At 39.1% G+C, this 15,674-nt stretch overlaps 1 protein-coding gene across 1 annotated transcript; it reads left to right on the top strand.

Annotated features, from left to right (window-relative positions):
* Positions 1-2,078: 2,078 nt before the first annotated feature.
* LOC117422610 (serine/arginine-rich splicing factor 5-like) lies at positions 2,079-14,554 on the top strand. The gene is made up of 8 exons (XM_034037810.3): positions 2,079-2,176; positions 6,359-6,498; positions 7,213-7,283; positions 7,708-7,863; positions 8,320-8,389; positions 10,753-10,826; positions 11,233-11,340; positions 13,254-14,554. Exons 2-8 carry the CDS (start codon positions 6,373-6,375, stop codon positions 13,552-13,554), a joined length of 906 nt encoding a protein of 301 aa, XP_033893701.2. The 5' UTR covers positions 2,079-2,176; positions 6,359-6,372; the 3' UTR covers positions 13,555-14,554.
* The last annotated feature ends 1,120 nt before the right edge of the window (positions 14,555-15,674 follow it).

Raw genomic sequence — 15,674 nt, 5'->3', positions numbered from 1 at the left:
GTTTGATTGATTGATTGCGACAACAAAGCCATTGCATTAGAATGGAAGCATAGTATAAAGGAGTTTTAATGCAATGGATTTTTATGCATTTTTGTAACAATTGTGAAATATTTTAAAATATTTTATATTTTACGGAAAGTAGGAAATTATGCATTTTGAGGCGACAATTAATTTTACACACCAAGTCTATGAAATTAACTAGACTAGTTTCTTTGAGGGTTTCAGATTTAGCTTACAAAATAAATATTTATTTTGACAAAACCCAGATTTATTTTCCCAGATTTATTTTTTCAGATTGAATTGCTAACCTCAAAGATGTATTTCGGATTTATGTTAGCTAAATGTTGACTCGCTGAGTGTAAAAGAAAAAACACAAAAGAAAATGAGTTCTACAATTGTTCTATTGAAATATATAAATTAAAGCAAAGATTCAGCTTTTTAATAAAACTAAAATAACATGGTGTGGCAGGGATGAAGCCATGCCGCTATATATAATATAAAATGTAATGTAATGTTTTTGTAAATAATATTTGTATATTAATTTAATAATGTATGTGAAAGGTGTTTGTTTTGACTGCGTTTGGCAGACATGGGGTTAGAACCCATCCCTGCCAAACACGTGTGTAATGTGAGTTTATTGTTTGATTGTTGATTAGCTCTGGCCACATATTAGAAAAGCATTCAGAGGCTGTACCTCTGTGCAATTGATATTTTGTAGCATTCACTGATCCTTCTACAATACAGCGGTCGCCAGAGCCTGAGGATGAAAAGCAAGCCCATGCATCCCCCTACCTCAACCATGTTTAACACTGGGCATGAGGAACATCTGATGAACTCTTCCTCCAAACACATTGTTGCTTGCTTGGTGAAAAAAGTATATTTTGGATTCGTCTGATCACTTTATATTTTGCAATTTTCTTATAAAATCAGTTTTGAAACACTGTACATATTTTCAATTTTCCATTTACTGTACTTAATATTTTTGTCTAAAGAAATTCATTGTAACTTCATAATGTGACTGAATTTGTTGTTACATAGTGGAATGTTTTGTGTATACAGCATATTGTATTTCAACGTTTGAAAAACACTGTAAGTCGCCTTTGATAAAGGTGTCTGCCAAATATCTAAATAATAATAATATGTTCCATTTCCTACGTATCTTACTATTACATTTCTATTAAAATCTACTATAATTTAAAAGGATAGATGAGTACATTTCTTTCTCTATTCCCTTACACAACTCTATTTGTAACAGATGGGAACATTTTAAAGTGATCTTACTCATTATCAAGCTGTGCAGACAAGGTCCCCCAGGTGAAGTGTAGGTCAAACACAGCCTAAGATGAGGATGATGATGAGGAGGAGGATTTTAAAGGTGAAAACCAATGGGACGACGAGTGTATTTCCTCCCTATAGGGTTAAGACACTAAATTGTTCTCTTCTTTCCAAATTATAATGTAAATGTTCTATCAACTTGCTATTTATTTTTGTTGCCTTTCGTTTTATTAATCTGTGTAGTACCTTATTTAATCTGTAAAGGTTTGTCATCTCTTATGTAAAGTTACTCCTTATTAACCTGTGCAATTTTACATCAGGACAAACACACTCGACTTGTAGATTGGAATGTTATGTTCTTTCATCAGAAAACAGTAAGGGGGGTTAAAGGGGTCAAGGAAGGGTTACAGAAAAAAAATCTTTAATGTGGTAATTGTTAGTTTATGTAAGATAAAACTGTTTTCATATCATACTTTTCTGTACCTTAAATGTTCTCATTAAAATCCTAGTATAGCACGTTTTTATAAGTTACAGAATATTTAGCCCCATCATTTCCAATGTAAACTTACACACATGTTGAGGCTGTTATATCCCTAATCAATATTTTCACGTAATATATGTGATTGTAACGTATTAAATCAAAGTTTAAACTACAACCGAACACCTCTTCTTTCTCTCCACCCCTATCTGTTGTCTTACAGGGAATGCAGTACCTTGCAAAGGCAATATGGACGCCAGGTTTGCATACTGCTGCTTGGAGTTTCCGTGCGCGTGGCCGATCGAATCCTTCTAGATGCGTGCGTGTCTGTTCGCGTGCTGCATACTTCCTCCCTTCTGGGTCCTTTTCCGGTTGCCTGCTGACTGGGTCACCATTTTCCAACGTACGTCGGAGAGAAAGGAGGTGAGTGTTTGAGCGAGCCTTTAAACGCCGAGGCCTTTCACGCGAAATATTCGGATAGTTTGATTGTGTGTAACATATATGTAAACATTTCAATAAGACAGAAGTGTTAAGACAATTATAGTCCGGAAAGGGAAATAATTTTACTTTGAAACCGAAAAATGTTCGTGGCTCCCTGGCTATCACGAGACTTGGAATTCAGTTATGCAAAATGCGCTTGAGATTTTAATACACAAAATGTACACGTAAAGGAATGTTTGTATTATATATAAACATTTCTGTGAGTTGGCTAAAAAAAAAAAAAAAAAAAAAAAAAAAAAAACGATGTCCGTAATTTGGTCAAAAGCATATATCTCGACTATGATGGTGTTTGTTTTTTCGACGTATTTTTTTAATTACTTTTTTTCCCAGCGACTTAAACGCATCAGAAATACAACATAATGTGCTGTAAATCAAATGCAAGCATTGTTTTGCTGATGTTTCCACCAGTAGGGTTTTTACTGGCATTAAGGAAGCTGATTATGTTGCTGCCAGTAGCTGCTGCAACAACACAAATTCTAAAACTCCCCTTTTCACTTTCTCTTAGTCAATAACATTTGTCTCTCTTCCGCGCTGATTTTGAACTACTTATACGGTGTCCATTTTAGGACGTTTTCATACATCACCCCTTCCTGTTATTAGGCACATTTGTGACATTCACAAATGTCAATCAATCGTTAGACAGGCAGATAGCTTAGGACGCGTTGTTTTATTCTCCTTCTGCTCACCAGGTGTCGTCATTTTTTTCTACCTGATGAAGACACGCCCCAGTGAAGCTGGGTGCGTCATGACGGCGTTTCAACAGAGAGACTGCTGTGATTGGATACAAAATGGAGTGGAGTTTTGAAACAGGGATGGAGAGGGGGCAAGAGAGTATATAGAGCATAAACATGATGGGGACAATATATATTGTTGTTTTCTTATTAAACGACCTTATCCAGGGCGACAAAATATCACATTACAGATAAGAGCAGTTATGTAAAGTCAGTAGAAAGATCGGATTGTTATGGTGACATTGTATATTTTATTTTATGATAGTCCACTAGATGGATCTGATGTATGTATTGAGGTATTGGATATAATACAATATTCTCACTAAAATATTTTAGGACGCACATTATGTAAATGCCAGTCGGCTTTTGTATACTCAAGACATTTATATGCAGCACCTTATTTTACATTTTCTATATAATAATAATAATAATAATAATAATAATAACCACGTTTCGCAGATACGTTTACTGTTGACAACGCCAGTTTACACAAGGCCAGTTCAGCAGAAACAATGATCACAAGTGGAAGGATTTGCCCTGACAGTTCAGTTTCGATACTACACTGTAGAGAGAGAGAGAGACTAGAGCTTTTCAAACGGAGCGTACTAGGAGACCGTTAAGATGAAACTGTGTTAGAAGAAAATAGCATTCCCTAATATGTGGAAATAGGAGTTTTTATTTAAATGTTAAACGTCTTTAAGTAACAAAACCCGATTTGGTATTTACGCAAAGTGCATCTTAAAATATTGTCTTGAGAAATAATATTGTAATGCTATATAGCTATCTAACTATATAGCTATCTAACAGACTATTATATAAGAAAATAAATACAATGTCACCAGAACAATCCAACATTAGATTTTGAGGTAAAAATGAACTGTGTTTATATGTTGTCCCTGTCTACTCTCTCGTCTCCTCTCCCTCCGTGCTTCAAAACTCCGTGCCCAATCACAGCAGCTGTAGCCTCTCGGTTTGTATCCAATCACAGCAGTCTCTCTTTTGAAACCACACCTTGTCACTCCCCCAGTTTCATTGGGGCGTGTCTTCAGGAATAGGGCTAAGGGAAAAAATGACGTCACCTGGTGACACTCTTGTGGTCCTGAACTGTTAGTCAGCAGGTGATGCTCAACGAACTGTTAAACTCGGCGATGAGCCACCAGACACCGGACTAGAAAGCTGGAGAGATTCAATAAAGTAGCATGGAGACTGTCAATGTGAAGTGTGGGGAGACCAAATCAAACATTTTAGTCGACTCTGACGGCAAATCGTTTAAGAAATGGTCAATAGAAATCCTACCGAATCCCATTCATCTATGAACTTTTCCCTTTCATTTAAGTAGTCAAATCCAAAAGCAAAAACATTTGAATTTAAGTTTGAGTTTATATTGATGACACCATTCTTTGCCTAACCTTGGCTCCTAATGTCATAACAATGAAGTCTTACAAAAGAGTACTGCTTAGCATGTTAACTTGATAAAAAGTCAAAACGTTTGTATGAATTTACTGTTAAATTTCATTTAGCATGTTACTATCTGCACAAAAAACTAAGTAGTTTTTAGTAAAAGTTCGTAAACATCCACTTTTATATAACCCCTCACTTAGTTAAAGAATGTAGAGATGCCCAAATAGAAACAGCATTGGTGTGTATTACTGTAAATCCCAATGGAGAAAACTGTGTGATAGGTTCTTTCTTCCACAGCAATATGTAAGAATCTAAAACATACTAAATTAAAAACCAGAGCAATACATCAATAGCTACTATCTTTTAACATGCCTTGCAGGATATTGTAAGCATCCGGTTCACGCACCATATAAAGGAAACAAGTGCACTTGCAAACTGCATTGTGAACACAAATGAACTAGCTCCTGAAAAAAATGGAAAAGGACCAAAAAACTAACCTTAGCTCGCATCCAAACGAACTCGGTCCCTTTACTCGCAAATAACGTCACTTTCACACCTAGTTCGTTTGACCCTTTGATGCAGATTGGAGTGATATGTGAAACCACGTTATCTCTTCAGGATGCGCGTCAAACCAAGTGAACCGAGATCACTGGAAATGGTCATCTCGGTTTGCTGGCCTTTTTAAAGTTTTTGCAGTGTTTAGCAAACTAAATATACAGGAAAGTTACGAAGATATATTAGTACCGTCATTGAAAAAGCAGCAATCGATGTTTACCAATGCTTGTAGCATAAGTGATGCTGCTGTTAAGGCGAGCTATGTGATTGCTCACAAGTCACCATTTTCTGATGGACGGTTTTTGAAGAAATGCTGCTAAAAGCTGTTGAAATAGTGTGTCCTGAGAAGCGCCAAGCTTTCTCTGTCATGAATAAACAAATCCAAATTTTATTCTCAGCAAACTGATGCACACACACACCTTAACTTGATACACAAGATATCCTCAGCCCAGTAATTTGCACCAGATGATGATGCGCTGGTTCAAGCAAAGGTCCCAGGTATCAGGAAACAGCAGTAGCATTCACTAATGTAATTTGTCTATCTTTTGGTGAGTGTTAAATAAATGGATCTGTATCTCTTTATATTTTGTGTTTAAATTTTTTAATTTTTATTCCATTTGTTTTACGTGTATCCTACTGAATAAACAAATTATATCGCTCCAGGGGCCGGATCTGACCAGAGTGCTCTATGTTTGACACCCCTGCACTATAAGGAGGCTCACAGAATTAACCCTTTGCAGTCAATTTATTAAATGCGCGTCGGGTCCAATTTATTTTCACACGCGCAGTTAATTTTAGACGCACTGTTTAAGTGTTTTTTTTCCACAGTCAAACGGGTTTAAAAGGCCCTGCATATCAACAAAGCACTCACTAGGCAACTCCAGCCCCGCCCCACCCTTTCGTTCGCTATAGCTTTCACATATGCTAAGAAATAAATAATAATAATAACAGTCGTACATACCGATCAATCATCTCCTGATCACTCGTTTTATCACCAAACGCCTCAATAATGCGATCCAAGTCATTATTTTATTACTATAATATCTCAAAAAAGCTCTGCAAATGTCCGTGATATTCTCTGAGCACTGATGAAGTACCAGCCACCTTGTTTCCTTATGACCGCCCCTATCTGATGCCAGGGGCAAGTATGACTGTTCATGAGATACACCCCTTTTTTTTTTTCCGTCTTGTCTCGGCTCCGGTCGCTCCCACTCGGCCATTGAATGATTTTCTCGGCTTTTGCTGTAGAAAAAATGACTAAAAACCAGTTTTTTGCGTCTTTTTGATGATGTCGGACAGGGTCCAACATTGGACCTGATAGGAATAATTGCAATGTCGGACCAGGTCCTATGGTCCGACATAGGACCGCAAAGGATTAAGAAGTTGATTTATACTTTCCTTTTTGTGTTTTCCACAGTGAAGCATTTGAAAATGAGCGGATGTCGAGTGTTCATCGGTCGGCTGAGCCCCAACGCCAGAGAGAGGGACGTGGAGAAGTTTTTCAAAGGATTTGGGCACATTAAGGAGATAAATCTAAAAAACGGCTTTGGCTTTGTGGTAAGTGTCTTTACGTTATTCGGTGCGTTGCTATCCAGCTTTAGAACTACATACCGTATTAGTTTGAAAGGGCCGCAGTAATTAGAAGCACTGCGTTTTTTGAAAGGCGCCGTTTTTATTGTGGTTTGTACAGTATTTGAGGGAGACGTATATTGAAGTTAATTTCTGCGGATACAATTTGATCAGTCAACAATGAAGTCTTACCTATTAAACTGAAAGCTGTTGAGCTCGCATATCAGAGGGAAATAAACAGGTTTCATTGTTGAGAGCGGCGTCTATTACAAATCTGATATCAGAGTGCTGCGCTTATTCAAGGGCGGCAGTAATTCATAGTAATAGGGTATACACATTTTACAATGGGGGAAAAAAAAACGTGTTAAATAGGCTGCGTTTGCTGTATGCTTAAAGGTATATTTAGTTATATACGTGGAAAAAAAAGGGTGTAATGGGACACTTTACCCACTTGACTCTAGCATACCAGTTTAACATGATTTGATTTTAAGTCTTTTAGCAGGTTTCAAACATTGTTTCCTGAAGATTTGTTCTTGATGTGTTTGCTGCTAAGCTTTCCCATGCTCTGAGACACCTGGAGCAAACTTTGGTCATTCAAAGCTATATATAGAGATGTTGCAAACCTGTGTACACCACATGCCCAGCAACTGTTTTCCACTAAATTTCCATTGTTAAAATGATGCCTGACTGCTTGTTATACAGGAGTTTGATGACCTCAGAGATGCTGAGGATGCAGTCTATGAACTGAATGGGAAAGAACTGTGCAGTGAAAGGTAATACATAGATTTGTAAGCCTAAGGTATGATTTTAGTATTTAAATAACCATAAATTGGACAGTTTTGGTTGGCTGTTTGGCCCCACAAAATAACCAAATGGATTCCTGAGTGGATCAGTTAAATTGGCCATAGGCACCAAGGATTGGCTTTCATTCCAGTACTAAGGGGATCTTTTTAAAACCGTTGGTGAATTGAGTACATTTACTCCCAATTCTCATTTTTTAAAGTGTATTCTTTGCTTTATATTTCATGTTTGTTTTAATAGCAAAGATTTACTCAACATATTACTGAACTTTGAAAATACCCCCTAAGTTAACACAAGGATACCACCCACAGTATAAAGATATGCTAATCTCTTCAATGTATTGGCTGTGATATATTGAGTATGATGAGATTAACTCTTGTTTTGGTTTCTACGCAGGGTCACAATAGAGCATGCCCGGTCTCGCAGAGGGAGAGGAGGTGGAGGAGCAGGAGGAGGAAGAGGAGGAGGTGGAAGTGGTGGTGGAGGAGGAGGAGGTGGTGGTGGAAGGTTCTCTCCGCGGTTCAGCAGCTATCGTCAGTCTCAGGGCTCCATGTAAGATACTACACTTCAGACCTGGAGCCAATTATAATTACAATTCTAGCATAATGGTTTGCTGAAATTATAATGTTGGTTTATTCAGTTAGTTGCAATTATGCTGCGGTGATTACAATTACAACACCACACATTAACATGTTTATTGTAGTAATCCAAAATAACCAAGCAATAATCTCCGGTACAAATACAGAAACATACTACATAGCTTATTTTTTCAAACAAATGGTGTCACCAAAAGTAGTTGAAAATACAAGAATGATTGGAATTGACCCCAGGTCTGCTACACCTCACTCTTAAATGCACCTGACCATTCTGTAGGATTGTAACTTTAAAGCACAGCTGGTAAAAAGACAAGCCTTTTTCTTAACCATTGAAATGCACTTTGACAAACATGTTTCTGATAAGCCATTGCATGCTTTTGTAGCAGCCTTAAGTGTATACTTTGTCTTGCAGGTATGGTCCTCCTGTGCGCACAGAGCACAGAATCATTGTTGAGAACCTCTCGTCCCGGATAAGTTGGCAGGTTAGAGCACTGATCTAAATTTAATTGAATCTTCCAGCTGAACTTGTCCTGTTTTTTGATTTTTGGCATAAAACTGCCATCCCATTGATAAAACACAGGTTTAAAAACAGAACACTTCCTTCAGAAATAAAATTAACTAAATTCTGTAAACCCTGTTGGAACCAGCAATATGCAGGCACGCACTCACCCATCCAAGCCATGAAAGGGTATGTAGTGCTCCTTGTTGGTGCTCTCTCCTGGATTCATTACCCAGACTTCATCAGATTGATTAGATCTCTTTGTCTAACAATTAAATCCACTTGTCAGTTTGTACTCTCTACCCCCTCCCTTACGTCAAAGTTTTATACGTGGGATGCTGGTTAAAACTCAGATTTGAATAATGAGTGAAGCTTCAGTATACTGTACAATACTTTTATTTATTTTTTTACTACAGCTTTTTTTGTTAAGCAGTTTTGTAGATATAAACAATCCATTTTATTTCTAAGCTTCTAACCAAGTACGTCTTAAACCTTCTTTTTTTAACAGCTGCTCTTATCTGGTCTCTCCTGAGCGGCGTTGCATCCCCCCCCTCCGTTATGAGACAAGGGGGGAGTGTCTGTTGTGATTAGCGCCCTCTGCTGTTGTCCTGAATAGTGTCCATTTGGTGCCTCTCCCTACACACGGTTGCCGGTGGTCTATATCTTGGCTGGGGCCCCCTAGCAGGTCAGCCTTAGGAGGTCCATAGCTGCAATCTGGAGGGTCTGTGGTCTGGCTTCCCTGCCTGCAGTTCCCCCCCCCCCCCCCCCCTCCGTTTGGTTCTTTTTTCTGTTGCTGGCGGAAGGGGGTGTTAACGGTTGAAGCCCCCTTACTCTGGTGGTTCCTTTCTTGTGGAAGTTGGATTCCGAAACCCAAAGCCGCATCCCTTTCTCAAAGGCTATACAAGGCTTGGTCCGATTGCTATTTGGACAAGTGGCTCTTTGCTTAAGGTCCGCCCTGGGTTCTGAATGGTAAGTAGCGCAATAGCTAATGTGATTGGGGTGGGAGGAGGGCTTTCTCTCAGTAGATACGAGTTGAATACACTTGATTTTGAGAGGATGGAGGACAGTGGTATTTGGCTGCAGTGCTTTATCAGGATTACAGGCATCCACTGCTTGCTGTGCCAGTTAAGCTATTTCCTTTCCCCTCTTTTTGTTTGTTAAAGCCGTAACCAAAAACCTGCACCTACCAATTTAGAACTAGCAGGTACACTGTGCAGCCAGATTATACTGTTGGTGATCTGCTCAAGCAGCTGGTTCCCATAATGATTGACTGTTCAGCTGTATGGACAATACAATTAAGATATGCATTTGACGTAAAGCCAGCCCTATTCATGCTACATGTCACAGATTATCTTCAGTTGATGGCTGAGTTGCGAGACCACAAAACACAGTTGTTACACAGTATTTTGACAGGCTCTTGTCTTTTGACTTTGAGCAAATTTAGAAACGGGGACTATAGTAGAATATAGTATGTCATACTGTGTCTTTTGCTGGCTCGTTTCCTATTCACTGTAATACGGTCACCTTTAATCTCGGATGCCACGTTTATTTTGATAATGCTGTCATATGCTATTCAACGGTGTCCTAAGCTGATGGTATCGATCTGTAGTGTGGTATATTATACCTTTGATTAGATCCCTTGCCTGCAGGAAACCCTTTTGCATGCTTAAGACTGAATGCTCCCTGCTGGTAGGGGCAATCGTAATGAGACCACATCTCGTTAACAGTTTTCCTTTCACACTTAAGCTACTTGTCTAATCCATTTATTTTAGTGTCGTGGACTGCTAATAATCCTACATGGATAATCGACTATCTATAAAAGATGATTCTCTAAAATACAATTTTTTTATATTTTTGTTCCAGCTGTTTTTGCTCTTTGTTCTTGTTAGTAAATGCCTGGAATGCTGCCAAAGTAATGTGCTGTAGCGTTCTGAAAGTAGTGGTTGGGTACACAGATGCGGCTCAGAACTCGAAAGGATTTAACACTCTCAAAATATTCATCAGACGGCCATGGGTTTGGATGTAGCCTCTACCTGTTAGGGTGGGGTCCCGACTCCCCGAGGAGATGCGGTTTCCAGGTAATGCACAACAACTGGGCATTCAGTCTGAGTGGCTGATCCTTGATTCTGCTATTGATGTCCATTAATGCAGCACGGGCTGTGGAGGGGATTGAAGTTCCTCCAGCTGCCCTTTCCCACAAGGAAGGGGGAGGGAGGGGTGTGCATTGTCTTGTTATAATGTGTTTAAGAGCTCTAATGTACATTCTAAAGTTGTAACCGTCAAATAAGAGGTTTGTCTTGCTGATGTGTGTTTTTGTAACATCGTGTTTTCTTATTTACAAACCAGGATCTGAAGGATATGATGAGGAAGGTTGGTGAAGTCACATTTGTGGATGCACACAGATCCAACAAGAATGAAGGGTAAGTTCCTGTGCAAACCAGGCCACAATGTGTTACATACCAGAACTGGTTTCAGCTAGTGCTGCTACGATTACTGGTGAAGTAGACTAGTTTACAGTCAACAAAGATTAATTGATTATTCGCTTCTCCATCTTAACCATTCAGTAGTACTAAGTTTAATGCCTGTATTTTACCTTCATTTGGTATTTAATCATTATTTGTGCTTGACACATTTCAGAGGGTTACTGAACACATTTAATACACATTACATTCCCATGGGTTCTGTGCCATCAGCTTTATGTTCTCTGTATATGCAGGAGGTAATGGAAATAGAGAATGAAGGGGTTCTGCTGTACTAACGCCAGTAAAGCCTGTAGCTCTCCCTGTAATCCCTCTCTAATATATGTGTGTTTCTGTTTGTTTCCAGAGTGGTGGAATTTGCTTCACACAGCGATATGAAGAACGCCCTTGATAAACTAGATGGAACTGAGCTTAACGGACGCAAACTCAAACTGACTGAAGAACACAAGAGGAGGTAAGAATATACGTGTTTTGTAAAAGGGTAGAGTGCCAAGTGTACTATACTTGGTTTACTGTTAATCAATCCCCCCCTCGTAATTCAAGACTTACTTAATGCAGTTCAAGAATTCCAAGGCTACCAGTTCTGAGCATGTATTGTGTACAGTATCTAAAACGTAAATGTTAAAGTAGACAAACTGTATGCCTGTAGTTTCACACTTCCAGCTTTTACCTTTATGGATACAGCAGACATCACTTTGGTCCTCTAGATAATACAAGTGAGTTTTTAAACAAGTTGAATCTTGTATACCGTATTACTTTGAATTACCGCCGCCCTTGAATAAGCTCTGCACTCGGATATCAGATTTGTAATAGACGCCACCCTCGAGTAAACGCCACTGTCAATAATGAAACATGTAAGCTACCTACCTACCCCAGCTCAAATAAATGCAGCACTTAATAAAGAAACACATATAAAACAGTGTGGCAAAACATTACAAACAGAAACAAAATTAATTGAATAAACGTGAAAAATGTATTTAAAAGAATAGTTCCACACTGGAGCATACCGGTATTTTACTGTCAAGCTTATGGAACCCAAACAACAAAAGAATGCACTGATACTGGTGCAGGAGTCAATACAGCAGCACTGTGCACTGATACTGGTGCAGGAATCAATACAGCAGCACTGTGCACTGATACTGGTGCAGGAGTCAATACAGCAGCACTAAAATAAATAGCTATGGTAACAGTGTGACCGAGGTATACCATATAAGCAGGCTGCAGACGGGATGTAGTTGCACTTGAGGTGTTTGTTTTATTAATTTTCCCACACAGGGATGCAAACACAAACAAATAAACAAAACAAACCTAGCTCGTACACGAGCGCTAACTTCACAATCATTTCTGGACCCTTACGATGGTGTCAGGATGGCTAGGCCGTTTCCCTGAACACACTTATAGTTTAATTCCACACAGGAAGTAAGCGTGCAGGTAATACAGTATCCACAACAGATGGAACTATGCACAGTAAACACTGACCTTCAGAACAGATGATACACGTTCACTATTTTATTGTATTTTAGAACTCCCACACAGCTGGCTTCGGCAATGTATAAACACTTCCATGTCTCCTTACAACCCTCAATGAAGCACACAGACACGCTTCCTCTTATACAGGTGTCCTTCATCTTAACAGCCCTTTAAAGACAACACGGTTCCTTTCAAACACATGATCAGAACTCCTTAGCACCTGAACCATCCGCAGATCGACGGAAAACTGTGGCGTCTAGTGGGGAAAACCAGAGATGAAATAAAGCCCTCTAGTCTCCAGCTTATATAATGATTTTTAATCACTTTTCCACAGTATATTTAGGAATTAGGAGCTGTATGATTTATTATTTAAGTTTCTGTTTTTGTTGTATGCACGGTATTTTGGCTAATAAGAGACTGCAGAATCCTGATTCAAACAGGAAGTTTGGAGGGTGGGATGTTTTGGTGTGTCATTGTCAAGAAGAAGCTAGTGTAGCTCTCGCTGTAGCGTTGCTGTTAGGAGGCATTTTCTTGTTTATTATTTCCCTCTCCACAGTAAACTGGTATGTGTCCTCACCTAGTCAAACACTGATCTGATCTGCAAGCTCAACAGCTTTCAGTTTAAAGTTGTAGGACTTCTTTGCCATCCTGATCAAGTTGTATCCGCAGAAATAAACTTCAATATACACCTCCCTCAAATAAAAACAAGGAAAAAAAATTACGCTTTTCGAAAACCATAGTACTTCTTATTACTGTCGCCCTTGAATTAGCACCGCAGATGGTTTTTTAGCAATTTAAAATAAACGCTGCTGCGTTAATTCAAAGTAATATGGTATTTATAACTAACCTTAAATACTCTTTTAAAATGTGTGGATCTAATGTAAATGTTTGTTTTAGGAGCAGAAGCCGCTCCCGCTCCAGGAGCTACACCAGGTCTCGCAGTCGTTCCCGATCCAGGAGCCGTTCCAAATCCCCGAGCAGGAGCCGAAGCAAGAAACGCAGCCGTACCAGGTCCCGCTCGCTGAGCCGCAGCCCAGAGAGGAAGCCCCTTCCCCAGGCAGCCCCGCACTCCCCCTCCCGCTCTCGCTCCAAGTCTCGATCCCACTCCCGATCCCCTCCAGTGCAGAAGAGGCAGTCCAGATCCAGGTCCCCCTCGGCTGAAAGCCAGCACTTGGAGCTGTCTCCCTGCCTGCACTAGCTGTATCTGTTACAGCTCTCGTAGCTGGTTAGAATTGCAGTCCGGTCTGTTAAAGCAGCTGCTGGTGGTGTGATTTATTGTAGGTTGCTTAATAGAAAACCATATGAGATGCTCTCCTTATACAAACTGTGGGCATAACTTTATTTTATTTTTTTTATTTGAAAACTGCAACCTGTATGGGATTGCAACAGCTAATGTTACCTAAAGAGTTTTTTTTGGAATAAAATTTCTACCCCTTAGTTTTTCATTGGCTTGAAAATTCATTTAATACATGGATGATTGCTATGGCAAGTGATGTCACTTGGAGGACTTGTTTGTTTTCAAAGCGCACGTTTTTTGTTTTTTTTTCTATTTTTCTGTGACATTATTATACACCCCCTTAAAGTGGGTTGGTTGTTGGTGTTTTAACATAGCTGTCTAAAATTATTTTTTTTCAGGTATTGGTTTCCTAGCCATACCAAAAATGCCTTATTAGCATTTTTTTGCAATGCAGTCCTGGAAGAGCCTCTTCATTTCAAATTATACAGACAGCAAGCCTAAACCTAGGCAGTGACACAACGCTGTGAATTTTATTCAGGGTTATACTGTTACCTTGAACTACTTTATTCTGCTTAAATGAGTGGACAGTAACCCATAAGCAGTAAATAGGTGTCTCTTGTTTGTTTTTTCCCCCTGAAGGCTCTGCACAGCAAAGTGACAATTCTTTTAGTAAAGTGGGGAAGGGTGGTAATATCAGTGAACCTGGGGAACCGATCTGTAAATGTGATGCTGTATTTAACAGGATATACACTATAGGGGCCTAGTGGGGAGGGAGAGGGTGGGTTCAATTGGACTAGTAAAGCTGAGGAAATGGCTGTAAATGGTTTTGCTATTGGTTAAGGCCCCTGTTTATACTCACGTTTGCTTGCTCTAAAATCCTGGCATCTAGTAGAACATTTTGCTGTGGCTTTTGTTGTAATTTTGTGCTGAAGAGAATTTATTAAATTTATATTAACCAGTTGTTAACTTGTTGTGTTTTTCATTATAAAGAGATCTTACTTTTACACCTAGTTCACTTGCAAGTGATTTGAATTGTGGTTCACTTGCAAGTTAACTTTTTTTTTTTTTTAGGTTTGTTTTGCACCAGAAAAATTCAGGCGAACTTGAGTTTCTTTTAAAGTGACTTCAAATTAGTTTAGTCTGGATAAGATGCAAGTGAACCAAACAGAGTTCTATTGATTTCATATTGCACTTTTCCAAACTTCATGATTTTTACTAGAGCAGATGCTCACTCTCTCTCTCTCTATCTCTCTCTCTGTTTGGTGTTCTTTTGGTTTATCTGGTACTTACAACATCAAATCATTGCAGGTGAAATGAACATGCTGAAAGAGCGTCACGGATGTCTGGAAAACACTGTTTTTGTGGAGGAAATGCACGAGTGACCTCTGATGTTTAGAAGACAAATATTAGTGGTGTGACTTTTATCATGCCTTGTTGATCAGTGTCTTTTTACCAGAGACAGTCATCCCTTATCGGGTAATAATGAAAAAGATTTACTTCACCTTCAACAAACTGCTGTTGATAATATAATTAATAGCTTGTTGTGAATGATGTACATGACAGCGTGGTGAGATATAGATGCAACATAGGGGCTTGTGTAATAGAATGTTTTTGACAAGCTGCGTGTTGCATCTGTGAGACGGGACGAGACACTTTCCTTGGTACTTGCTGAAGTACGTCGCTCACAGTTTGCTTTACTGTTCAGAGGGGTTTGTTTACAAGTGAACTGGAACATGTTTGTTATTGCAAGAAGCTGAAAAGGAGCAGTGACAAATGTACCCCGTCCACTTTCCCCTCTGAATAGTTGTCATCTCCTGCCCATAGTGTTCTTTGTACATGGTTTGTTTGCCCTTTACTACCACTATGTCTTCATGCAAACTGTAGACTGGACTTAATAGGCAAAAAAGCCATACTCCAGGTGATACTTGAATGGAGTACAGTGTGTTTAGATTTGGTCTGTTATTGGTAATTTGTATTGTATGTTCAGTTGGTTGACTTGGCTTTGTTTTTTCAGACACAATATATCCAGTGAGACCTTGTTTTAAGGCCAATATTTCTTCTATGGCCTTCATTTCTATGTA

The sequence above is a fragment of the Acipenser ruthenus genome, chromosome 15 (assembly GCF_902713425.1).
Source record: "Acipenser ruthenus chromosome 15, fAciRut3.2 maternal haplotype, whole genome shotgun sequence".
Lineage (NCBI taxonomy): Eukaryota > Metazoa > Chordata > Actinopteri > Acipenseriformes > Acipenseridae > Acipenser > Acipenser ruthenus.
Note: the sequence above shows the minus strand (reverse complement) of the source record. Positions and strands in the feature narration are given on the sequence as shown.